Raw genomic sequence first — 12481 nt, 5'->3', positions numbered from 1 at the left:
GGACCCCCTACCTGAAGGCAAATCCAGTGGGGGTTTCTGATAAAGAGGGGGCATGCAGTAAGCTCTTAGGTGGGGCATTTTGGAGCTACATCTCAGGTCAGGTTAAGAGGCCTGGGGGACCCCCAGGTCAGGGTGTGCAGTAGTGGGCTCAGGGGAGGGTGGCATAACAGCAACCCTTGTAAAGCATCTGCTTTGCACCAGCTCAGAGGTGCTTTATACATATACATTCATTTAATCCTCATAACCATTCTGTTTGTGCTATTATCCCCATTTTTACAGAAGGGGAAACTGAGGCACAGAGAGGCTAGGTAACTTGCCCAAGGTCATACAGAGAGTCAGTGGCAGAGCTTGGATTGAACTCAGGCCATCTGGCTCCAGCGTCTGCTTCTAACGCACCTGGGAGTCCAGAGCAGGAAGCCCCGACCCAGGTTCCTAGCCTGGGATTCCAAGTCACCTCCCTCCACTGCCAGGAGGGGGAGCTCATCCCTCTGAGAGGCCCCTGCCCGTGAGAGCTGATGGGCTGGGGAGAGGCACTTTACCGTCAGTCCTGCTCTGACCCAAGGGCCACTCGTGGTGCCCCTTAGCCATCAGCAGCAGACGACTGGGCCCCTGAGTGGGCTCCGACATCTTTGCTCAGATCTCAACTCCGTTTGTAGCTCTGGGAGACAGCCCCCTGGCAGGACTGCCAGATGAAATATAGAATGCCCCATTAAATTTCAGATAGACAACAAATATTTTTAAAATTTAAGTGTGTTCCAAATATTACATGGGGCATGTTGACATTCAAAAACTATTTGTTGTTTATCTGAAATTTGAACTTAACTGGGTGGCCTGTATTTTTATTTGCTCCATCTGGCAACCCTACCCTTGGGCATCACCCCCTCACACCTCCTATGCCCAGCCAGCTCCTTCCCTTCCCTTTCTCCTTGGTGCCCTCTCTGGAGTGGGCAGTGTCTGCATGTCTGCTTCAGACTGGCCACCTGGTGCATCCTGACTCCTCCTACTGGGTTTTCTCAGGCACCCCAAGCTTAGTGCACCCTAAAGTAACTCCCCATTTTCCCTCCTGGGCCCCTCTCAGAGGTGTCACCACCATCCACCCAGCCACCTAGCCAGGGACCAGGGAGCCCCTCAGTTTCTCGCTGTCCTCACCTGTACCTCCTATTCATCCTGTCCTAAGGCCCCGACATCTCTCCCCTCCATCACCTCTGCCCTGCTTGTCCCCCTCTTCCCCCACAGCCCCCTCCAAAATGTCCTCAGGCCACCTGCCAGGTCTGAACCCCACCCTCTCCTGCTTTCAAGGGAGGGCCCTGAAGATGTGCAGAAGCCAAGAGCATTCTGCCACAGTGGGAGGTTTGATTGCTTTATAACTTCCAAAGAGAGAGCTTTGTATTCCAGAAATCCCAGCTTGAGTTCTGAGCGGATGGTCATGGTCTGGCTAGAGGGTCCCCGGGATCTAGGTCAGTGTGTGTGAGTGAGCCAGGGCCCTCCCACCAAAATAAAAGTCCCCGGGCCCAGCCAGTCCTTCAGGTTCCCCTGCACTGTCCTCCTGCTGACCCTGGTCTTTCTGTTTTGCAGCTCCCTGAGGGCCTCCTTTGACTCTCTGAAGCAGCGTAAGTCCCACCTGATCCCCACGCCAGGCTGCAGGGTGACAGGACCTTCTGGGAACACCAGATCCCCCACCGGTGGGGATGGATGTTTGCTGGCCGGGAGTCGAGGCTGGTGGAGGACTTGGGGGTGACAGAGATGAGCTGTGGGGTTGGGGTGGGCTGGCCCAGGCAGGGGCGAATATGTGAGCGGCTGGGGCCCACCAGGTCTGACACCGGGGACCACTGTCCTTACTCCGCCCCCAGAAATGGAGAACGTGGGCAGCGCCCACATCCAGCTGGCCCTGGCCCTGCGTGAGGAGTTGCGGAGCCTGGAGGAGTTTCGCGAGAGGCAGAAGGAGCAGAGGAGGAAGGTGAGGGGGGCGGGGAGGGGCCTCCGGGGGGCGGGGGCTGTTGTCGCTGTGGAGGCAGCAGGGGACGGGCTCTCCCAATGGGCAGCGCCCCAGGCTTGCGGGGGATGGCGATTTGAAGGAGGAGAGGGGGCTGTGGACAGACGCCTGGTACTGGGACCAGGGCCCAGCTCTCGGGCCTGAAAGCCCCACTGGGGGTCTTCCCCCTGCACTGTCTCAGGCCAGGAAGAGGGAAAGACCTTGGTCTTTTTTGTTTGTTTGTTTTTTGTGCGGTACGCAGGCCTCTCACTGTTGTGGCCTCTCCCGTTGCGGAGCACAGGCTCCGGACGCGCAGGCTCAGCGGCCATGGCTCACGGGCCTAGCCGCTCTGCGGCATGTGGGATCTTCCCGGACCAGGGCACGAACCCGTGTCCCCTGCATCGGCAGGCAGACTCTCAACCACTGCGCCACTAGGGAAGCCCCCTTGGTCTTCTTGATCATCCTACTACAACAGGCTATAGAGGGTCCATGACAGCTTGGGGGTATCCAAAGGAGGCAACCTAAGTTGGGGAGTCACCAGAAACTGGTCCTGAGCCCAAGGATCAGGGCTGTTTACCTGGGAGAAAGGAAGACTTGGGGGTCAGTCACTGCAGCCACTCTACAGGGCTGCCTGAGGCTGAGGGGAACAGACAGAGCTTGTGGGGAGTGGGGGCTGCCGAGCCTACCCAGCATCCAAAGGTACTGTTCACCCGTCTGTAGGGTGTGGCTGTCCCTAGATGGAGGGACTGCATGGAGAGGAAGTGAGGTCCCCGTCATGGGAGGTGTACAAACAGAGGCTGGAGGCTACTTGTCAGGGAAGCTGCAGAGGTTGGATGGGAGGTGGGCTTGGTGACCCCTGTGTCCCAGGTACTCCTCCCAAGCCTGAGACTCTCTGACTGGCTGAGCACGTGGCCCTCTGGGAAGGCAGGTACGGACACACGATCAGCCTCTCAGGGCCTTAGTGATGAGCGTGGTGCCTTGGACAGGGTGGGAGAGGCCAGGGCACAGGAGCACTTCTTGCTTGGAAAGGAAGCATTATTGTAAACTGTCCAAAGAACTGAAAATGGAAAATTCCACACAACTGAGCTGTGAAGGGAAAGAAGGCAACAGTTCACGGCTGGGGCCAGGCTGGGACTGGGTGTCCTGGCCAAGCCGTTTACCCTCGCTGCGCCTGTTTCCCTCTTGCGGGATGGGACACTTATGTCCACCTCCCAAGCTTTGGGGGACCCAGCCCAGAACCAGGCCCCTTGCAGTCTTCACAGGCAGGGCGCTGGCTCCGATCAGTAGCTCTGGCCACAGAAATTTAGTGTGGCTCCACTCCCTGTCTGCCCATCTGGCCAGCTGGGGCCTCAGGCTTACAGGATTCTAAATTTGGGTTCCTGAGCAGACAATGGGTCCTCCAAGCCAGCCCCAGAAGTTGGCCCAGACTTAAGGAGCTGTAGCAGGCGACCCCTCTGAGCTGGGACTTGCTTGCAGAGCATCTACTGTGACAGCGAGGCCCCAGGGTGGCTGTTTTGAGCTTTCCTGTGGCCAGTGGGGCTGTGATGTCTGAAAAAGCTCTTCTGGACGGAGGGGCAGTTCCACGGTGTGATCAGGGCTCCCACAAGCGAAGGACAGCCGTGATGTAGTGTGCAGGGAAGGCTGCCTGGGTGTGTGTGCACACGTGTGCATGTATGGATGTGGGTGTGCACCCAGGAGAACGAGAGTACACCTCTGCACACCTGTGAGCATGTGCATGTGTTTCAGTGTGTGTGTGTGTGTGACCAGGTGGCTTCTTGAGGTCTCCCCGCTGGCACTGGCCCCACTGAGACCCCAGGCACAAACTGGCTCCAGCCCCAACACGAGAGGTGTTTCATTTCCAATTATCCTTATAGTCAATCTCTGTCCAGGCCGAGTTCCATCCTCTCCATCTGTACAAGGAGCCTGGGAGGCGAGGTGGAGGTGCAGGGGCCCCGTGTGAACCAGCGTGTGACCGTGACCAAGTCTGGGGTGTGTACACAGGGCCCATGGCTGTGTGTGGCGGACATGGGAGAGTGTACATATGTGTACTTGTGAGTGGTGTCTGAGGTTGCTCTGTGAAGGCCTTGTGTATATGCAAGGGGGAGCGTGGGGGCCTGTTAACGTTTACTTATGTGTGTGTGTGTGTATGTAACTCTGTGTGTGTGTGCCAGCGTGTGTACACGGGGTATGATGGCTTTGAGTGGGTACAGAGGCTTGTGAGTAAAGGACAGCGTGCGTGTGTGTGCGTATGTGCACGTAGGTAGGTTGGGTATTCCCGGGCTAGAGACCAAGCCCTGGCTGGGGTCTGCAGGGAGAGAATACACCATGTGTATCCGTGCCCCGGGCTCCTCTAGCTTTCTGTTCTGAGCAGTAGTAGTGAAAGAGCAGGCTGAGGGAGAGGGAGGGCATCTTGTCACCACCCCCTTCAGAGCCAGGAAGGAATGCTGGGCCTCATCCCAAGGACACCCCGTCCTCTTGGCCTAAGGGAGTGTCCTGAGGCCATGGCCCCAAGCTCAGCGCCTCATGTCCCCTGCAGTATGAGGCCATCATGGACCGTGTCCAGAAGAGCAAGCTGTTGCTCCACAAGAAGGCCATGGAGGTGAGTGCAAGGGTCTTAGGCCTGGAGGAGTGGCAGGGGTCAGGGTGTGGATCCCAGGAGCCCTGGACTGGGCACCTGGGACGGGGCTTGCCTCAGGCCTCCATCCAGCAATAGGCACAGTGGCCTGTCGGGTTCTTGGTGTTGCACTTGCTCCCAGGGTGCCATGCAGACTGGCCCAGGCCCTGACCTTGGGGGGCTCCTGACTGATGGGCAAGCAGCCAGTCCCAGACAGTGGTCTACAGGGTCATCCAGGCTGTCAGCTGGGGACTCCAGGGGCAGAGGGAGAAGCTGTGTCTCCTAGTTCACTGAGTAAGGAGAAAAATAGCTCCACGACATGTGCAGAGGCTGGCATCGTGATGATGCATGGCATTTTAAGGGCCCTGCTGGCGGTCTGATGTGACCACACCTCTGAAGAGGCCGGGGCTGCGGGCAGGGCTCCATTGTCCCCACTGGGAAGGGGCCTGGGAACAAGACTCCCTTCTCCATCTCCATTCTGGATCCCCAAATCCTTGTCCCTGGTGAGGAGGCCCCCAACCCATCCACAGCCCCCAACAGGGAGAAGGGAGGTTGGGCTCAGGAGCCTCACTCTGGGGCCCCCAAGTCATGCCCCTCCATACCCCCCCAGTCCAAGAAGACATATGAGCAGAAGTGCCGAGATGCAGACGACGCCGAGCAGGTCTTTGAGCGCATTAGCACCAATGGTCAACAGAAGCAGGTGGAGAAGGTGCGTGGAGCCACTGAGGCCACGTGGTGTCACAGGGCTGGGGCAGGGTGGGGAGGGAGGGAAGGGGTGCCACAGACACTCCAGGGCAAGGTCTGCATCTGGGATATCCTGGCTGCTCACCTCGCTCTGAACCTTCATCCCTCTGTCTGTGAAATGGGTTTCCTAGAATCTCAGGGTCTAGATAGACAGAGTCAGCTTGATCCCCTTTGCCATCTCCAGGCTGCACCCAAGGACCCATTCCTCAGAGCAGGCTCACTGCAGCCCAGGCCCAGAGTTCACAGGGCAATGAGAGCAGATGCTAACCCTCACACAACCCTTTGGAGAAGGGCTCAATAGGCCCATGTCACAGAGAGGAAACAGGCCCAGAGATGGTAAGTGACTTGTTCAAGGTCTGAGGGCCAGGCAGAAACAGAGAAAGGACCCAAACCCACGTTGTCCAGAACCCAAGCTCTTGACTGCTCTGGCCTCTTGGCCAGGGTGGGAGTGTCAGAGATGCCAGGGCTCAAGAACACATTTTGTCCATTGCACAGACAGGAAAGCTGAGGCCCAGAGAGGGCAGGGGCCTGCAGGTGAGCTGGTGGCAGCAAGTCAGGGACAGAGCCCCAGCCTCAGCCAGTGGGTTCAGCAGTGGGCGTGGGGCCCCAGGGCCCGGCCCCTGGTCTACATTTCTCCCTCTAGGTCTCAACATCTTGTTTTCACATGTACCTGCATGAAGTGCAGGTTCCTGTTTTATTCCTTTTTTACTGGAACCAGGCTGTGGGCCCTTGTAGGGTGAGGCTGGAGTTAATGATGGAACTTGCCCACAGTTGGCTCCTGAGTGTCCCCCTGTGTGGCCAGAGAGGGGGTGACAGAGTCCCTTCAGGGTTTCCCAGGGAAACTCGGAGCCCAAGGGCTGGGCTGACGGGTTCCCGGGGGCGGGGCCTCAATGCTGCTTTCCCTCTGTCTCCTCAGAGCCAGAACAAAGCCAAGCAGTGCAAGGACTCAGCCATGGAGGCAGGTACGTGGCTAGCCCACCTCCTCAGCTTAGAGGGTAGGGTGGCTTGGACATTCCTTCCCCCACAGCACACTTCCTTCACCCTGGGGACACAGTCACGCTCATCACTCTCATTTCCATATTTATGCAAGTAAAACAAAAACATTCGTTTTCTCACATTTGCCAAGACTGTTCTTGGTGCTTTGCATGTTTTAACTAACACTCACAACAGTCTGCGAGCTGGTCACTATTACTATCCCCTTTTTTTAACAGACGAGGAAACTGTAGCACAGAGAGGTTAATTAACTTGCCCAAGGTCACACAGCCAATAAGTGGTGGTAACTGTATTTGAACGCAAGCCATTTGACTCCAGGGCCCAGGACTTTCACAGCCACAATCAAGGGAGACAGGCCCACTCATCGCACACACCTCTCTCTCTCTTACATACACTGAAACACATCAGAGCCTTCTCTGGGCTTCTGTCTCCTCTATCCTTCTCCTGATGCCAGAAGACCCCAACACCCCTATCTCTGCTGACACAACTCCTAGGACAGAGAGCTTACCGTTGCTCCCTTCCCCTGGGAAGGCTCTCCCTCCTGCTAGCGCTGCCTTTCCCAGGACCAGCTGCTCCCTTGGCTGGGGGCACAGAGGTCATGGTCCAAGCCTGCTGGTTTCCCAGCCCAATAGCTCCCAATGCTCCCCTTCACCCCTCCTCCAGGGCTGCGCTCTCTGAGCCTCAGTTTCCCATCTGGAAAGTGAGACGGTGGGACCTGGGGATGGTGAGAGGCCCAGATTCTGACCTTGGGTGTATGAGGCTATGCTCCGGCCCCAGGCAGCTGGACCGCAGGGGGAGCTGAGAGTCACCCTAAGGGCAGTACCACAGTGGTGGCCCTTATGAGCGTTCAGATGTAGCACCAGCAGCCAGGGCAGGTCTCTCTAGGGAGGAGGAGGGCACTCTGGGCAGGGGCGCTGCGGGAGCAAAGGGGTGGGCTGTGGGGGGGGTGTCTAGGCCGCTGGCCTCCCTGAGGACTGCCTGTGCTTCCAGAGCGAGTATACAGGCAGAACATCGAGCAGCTGGAGAAGGTGCGGGGCGAGTGGGAGCAGGAGCACCGGACCACCTGTGAGGTGAGACACTCCAGGCGTGGAGGCTGCTTCCCCAGCTACGAAATGGGAGAGACGCCTTTCCCTGCTCCAGCCGCTTCACGGGGGGGAAAAGAGGCAGTGCTGCGGAAAAGGCATCATTCCTTCATTCCTTCACTCATCCACTCACTCCACAGGCCCTGTGCTGAGTCCCTGCCCCCAGGGAGCTCACCGCCTGGCTTTGTGCTCTGAGTCCCCTTTTGCAGGCAGGCATCCTTCACCCCGTTTGGCTGAAGCCGAAACTGAGGCTCAAACAAAACCCATAGCTTCCCTGGGCTCTGCTGATGAGCAGGGCCTGGGAGACAGGCCTCAGGATTCAGGGTCCAGGGCTCCTCTTAAGACACTCCCCAGGGGTATGGTAGGGCCTGGAGGAAGGACGGGGCAGGAAGCCCAGAGGCTGTTCAACTTCCCTCCCCAGAAGCCTCAGGACCTGGCACAGAGGTGGGGGTGGGGACGCCTAGGAAGAGTCTTCCCTTTTGGCTTGGCTTCAGCAGAAGGGGTCTGGCTGGTCAGCCCCAGCTGAGCTGAGTGGGGCCTGGCCTGGCCCGGCCCTGCAGCAGCCCCCCACCCACCCCCGCTCCTCCCCCAGGCCTTTCAGCTGCAAGAGTCTGACCGGCTGACCATCCTCCGCAACGCCCTGTGGGTGCACTGCAACCAGCTCTCCATGCAGTGTGTCAAGGATGATGAGGTAGGGGCTGAAGGCAGGGAGGGGTAGGGAGTGGGAGGGGGCGTGAGGAGAGGGCAGCCTCCTAGCAATGGCACAGCCAGGTCCACCTGAGCCTGTCAGCAGATACCTAGTCCTCTGTGGTCCGAGCCCTGGCCTCAGGGGTCTCTGGCCTCAGGGGTCTCCGACCTCAGCGATGAGCCACTGCCCCAGGCCCTGAGGACAGGGAGCTCAGTACCACAAAGGGCCACAGCCTCTCTGCCTGCAGACTGGGCTTTGTGGTTACCCTGGCATCTGCCCTCTCTGCTCACCCCTGCTCCAAGGCCTTGGCTCTGCTATCAGAACCACAGAGCACATGCTCCCTCTGCTGGGATGGGGAAGGGAGGTGGACACAGCACCTCAGAGGTTTGCAGAGAGGCTGCGGGACCCTCGGTTGCCCTGCTCCAGGCCTGGCACTTGCAAGAGCCAAGGTCCAGTCCCTCTTCTGTCTCTAGACATCTCCAGGGTGTCCTGGTTCCCCCTTACTGAGCTCTACATGCCCGGTGGGCTGGGTGGGCCCTCCTCAGCAGAGGGGCCGCCACCTCCCTTGCCAGGGGCCTTGCAGTCCTAGAGCCATAAGCTCCCTTTCATGGCAGTCCTGACTCCCTGATGCCCGCTGCTGTTACTTGCCTAACCCCTTCTGCCTATGGGGTGAGGAGTTTTGGGGATTTTCTCCCCAAATGACTTGAGCCCACCTGGTGACCTCCTTGTAGCGAAGGAAGGAGTGTGGGCTCTGAATCCTCTCATACCGGATCCAGAGCCCAGCACACTGAATTCCTGCTTTGTGACCTTGGGCAAGTCACTCTCCTCTGAATTTCCTCATCTGTAAAATGAGGAAGCAGTGTCTACCTCAGAGAACAGGAGTGGGGTAAATCCCTTGCAAAGGAACTTGTGCACAGTAGGTGTTTGGGAAACAGGAGAAGCTGTCAGCCAGGGCTCTAACCCCTCAGGCAGGCCTGGGGCAGTTACACCTCAAGGCCCCTGGTCAGAGTTCAGACCCGAAGTGGGGGCAGGCCTGACAATGCGGGCATGGAGGTGAGGCCTGGCCGCTCAGCCTCTGCTTTTTCCTGCCCCCAGCTCTACGAAGAGGTGCGAGTGACACTAGAAGGCTGCAGTGTGGATGCCGACATAGACAGCTTCATCCAGGCCAAGAGCACGGGCACTGAGCCCCCAGGTGAGGTCCACCTACAGGCAGCACAGCTTCTGGGTCCAGGCCCGCCTTCCTTAGGCCTGGCTCAGGTTCTCTGAGCCTCAACTGCCAGGACAGAACTGGGGTGGCTCACAGCTCCTTTCTGGGTGGAGAAGCCTTGGTCAGGCCCAGGGAAGGGGTCAGGGACAGTGCAGTCCCCTGGTTGGGTCCTTAGCCTGCCGGCTCATCCAAGATAGAGGATGAGCAGAGCTTAAGAACAATGACACTGGAGGGGGAGATGAGGATAGGGCCAGAGGCAGGAAGCCTCTCCAGAGCACCTGCTCCAGCCTGCTTGGTACCACTAAATCTTGGGTCTAGACTATTCGGTCTTGGTGGTACCCACAGTGAGATCTCTCTAGGAAGGGAGCAGGCCCCGTCCTCAAGCACCAGGGTGGCCAGGGCAAGGATGGTAAGGTGGGGCCCCAGGCTGGGTCTCCGGATGGGGAGAGGATGGGGTGCCGAGTGGCACAGGTCCTGCCTGCCCTGCCCTTGCCACCCTGGGCCTCATGCGCTTGCTGCCTGCAGCTCCGGTGCCCTACCAGAACTACTATGATCGGGAGGTTGCCCCGTTGTCCAGCAGCCCTGGCGTTCAGCCGTCCTGTGGCATGATAAAGAGGTGAGCCGCCTGCTGGATGCCAGCCGGACGGGATACAGAGGGTGGGGCCAGGGGTGGGGAACGGGGGCTGCCAGGAAGGGAGGCCAGCCTCTCCTCCTGCACCTGGCTCTTTATTGGGCATCTATTGTGTGCCTGGTGCAGGGTTTAGGTGCTGGGCACTCTTCGGGGACAAGACAAGTTCAATCTAATCTCGTGACACCCTCAGCCCGAGGGGACCTAGGCATTAAATAATCACAGCCCCCTTATTCACTAGCGACTATGCTCAGAGCTCCAGGGAGACCCCAGGCTGGCTGACCCCTTGGGCTCTGCTGCTAGCCTGGGTGGATCCTTGGACGGTCAGGCTGAAGTGGCAACCCTCTCCCACTGGCACGGGATCAGGGCACAGGAGAAGGCCCTACTCCAAGCCAGTACTCTTGGAGAATTCTCCAGGTTTTTCCAGGGCCCCTTCCCTGGCCTGGCTGTGGTAGGTGCCAGGGTCCTGGTGTCAGGCCCCAGTGTGTCACTTGCACAAGTCACACACCTCCTCTAGGCCCGGGGCCTATGCGTGTGGGGGGCAGACTCAGACCTAAGGACCCTCTTGGTTCAGGCCTTGGGTGACGACGGTGACAGCCCACTGGGAGCGCCATGGCCTGCTCAGGGAGCCCCCCTGCCCGGGAGCCAGTTCCCTGAGCGCCCCATCTGTGCGCATCTAGGAGCATCCATGGGATTCACGTGGTGCCTGCGCCCCACCCCCACCCCCAGGCCTCCGTGACCTCCTCCCTCCCTCCAAGCCACTGCAGAGAAGGCCCTGCCTTTGAGAGGCGGGTCGGGTGGAGGTGACGGGCTCCCAGTCCTCTGAGGACAGCTCATTTCTGAGGCCTCTGGAGCCGCCCTGCAGGAAGGCTCCTGGGAGGCAGAGGCTTGTGGGCACCACGGCATGCTCCTCCGGGAACCCTGAGAAAGTAAGAACCCCAGGAGGAGGGCATTCCTACCCTCGCTATCATTCCAAAATCTCAGGGGACTCAGACCTCTCTGCACTCCCAGTGAGGACCCAGATCCCAACACAGGTGGTCACTTAAACACCAGGACAGAAGAGCTCACCTGGGGCAGTATCAAGAAAGGACAGAAAGGGGCCTGATGAGCATGAAAGATAAAGAGGGAAAGAGGTCCCACAGGCAGAGGCCTGGCTGCTGGAGGGGACGGGCAGGGACCACCATGTGGGGACCAGAAGCCAGGCAGGGCTGGGGAGGGGCAGGGGCCACTGGCCAGGAAGTGAGTGGAGGGAGGACTGGAGATGACAGAGCAGACAGCCCCGGCACACACAGCCTCGACGAGCTCTGCTCGCCCAGCCCCAGCCCTGCCGGGTTAAGCCTACCTGGCAGGGGCAGGAGAGCCACAGGCACTAAGTCTGCAGGGCCCAAATCAGCATCCGGCCTTCCCACGTGTGCCAAGTCCACGCATGCTTGTCCATGTGTCTCCATCCTGGGCCCTCAGCTCCACAAACCCTGCAAGGGGGCGGGGGTCCCGGATTCTCCCACCCTGGGAAAGGTCTCTGTGTCCCACCTGGCACTACAGGGCAGCCTCCTACGGGCCCAGCCCCTTACTGGGCACTCAAGACCCCTGGGGGGGTCTGGCCTGGTCCCTATTTCAGTCTTATCTCCTATACACCCCAAACTAGTCCACTCCACTTCCCAAATTCCTCTGTCTGTACAATCTGCACCTTTGTACTCCTCTCCCATTCACCGGCAATGCCTTGCACTCCAGTCTCTACCTGATAAAGTTGAGTCTTTGCAGACTTGGCTTGACCCCACCAGACCACGAAGCCTTTCCTGAGCGGGGGAAGTAGTATCAGCCTCTACTCGTTTAGCCCTTAGCACTGTCTGCTTCAGGGCACCCACATCTGGTTCCTTACTAGGTATCCCAGTGTCTGCCTCTGCCTCTTGCTTCTTGCCTTTTTTTTCTTTTATTCAACAAACTTCCATGACTCCAGTCCAGTCCAGGTCTGAGCCAGGCACAAAGGAAGGGGTGAATTAGCCCAGCACTGCCTCCTGGACCTCCCTTTGTGTGGTCGGGGAGCGGGTGGGCTGCCCAGGCTGGTGAAGGTCCTAGCGAGGTGTGAGTGGGCCAAGCTCTAGGGGGCAGCTCCTTTGCCCACGTGGGAGGCTGGAGCAGGGGCCTGGTGGGTGTAGGGCCTGGGCCCTGGAGCACAGAGGTCTTAGAGCCCCCAGTTAGGCCCTGCAGGGAGCAAGCACTGAGAAGACGTCTACAAGGTGAGGGACTGGGAGAGCGCGGCTGGGCAAGAGCCACTGGACCACTCTTTAGGGAGCCCTCATGGTGAGGGGCACCCCATAAATCACATCTGTGCCTGGAGGCTAGGGCCAACCCCAGCCCTGGAGCCCTGTGGGCTCCCTGCTTCATCTACTCCCGCTGTCCCACCCCGACTCACCTGCTTTCCTCCCTGTCCCCAGGTTCTCTGGGCTGCTGCATGCAAGTCCCAAAACAACATCGTCAGCAGCTTCTGCGGGTAATTGGGGGTGACAACTGTCAACCTGGGGTGAAGGGGAGGATGCCTACTTGGCACAGATG

General features: G+C 59.0%; 1 protein-coding gene across 2 annotated transcripts in view; it reads left to right on the top strand.

Annotated features, from left to right (window-relative positions):
* Positions 1 to 12481, top strand: part of PSTPIP1 (proline-serine-threonine phosphatase interacting protein 1) — a 42299-nt gene that overhangs the window by 28265 nt on the left and 1553 nt on the right. For both annotated transcript variants that reach the window (XM_081228067.1, XM_081228068.1), the window contains exons 4-13: positions 1576 to 1610; positions 1851 to 1957; positions 4509 to 4571; positions 5197 to 5295; positions 6247 to 6292; positions 7314 to 7393; positions 7998 to 8096; positions 9189 to 9285; positions 9826 to 9916; positions 12364 to 12419. In XM_081228067.1, coding sequence (XP_081084193.1) covers positions 1576 to 1610; positions 1851 to 1957; positions 4509 to 4571; positions 5197 to 5295; positions 6247 to 6292; positions 7314 to 7393; positions 7998 to 8096; positions 9189 to 9285; positions 9826 to 9916; positions 12364 to 12419 — 773 coding nt within the window. The remainder of the gene's footprint in view (positions 1 to 1575; positions 1611 to 1850; positions 1958 to 4508; positions 4572 to 5196; positions 5296 to 6246; positions 6293 to 7313; positions 7394 to 7997; positions 8097 to 9188; positions 9286 to 9825; positions 9917 to 12363; positions 12420 to 12481) is intronic.

Source organism: Mesoplodon bidens (assembly GCF_964165515.1).
Source record: "Mesoplodon bidens genome assembly, chromosome: 3".
Lineage (NCBI taxonomy): Eukaryota > Metazoa > Chordata > Mammalia > Artiodactyla > Ziphiidae > Mesoplodon > Mesoplodon bidens.
This window is presented reverse-complemented; position numbering and strand designations above follow the sequence as displayed.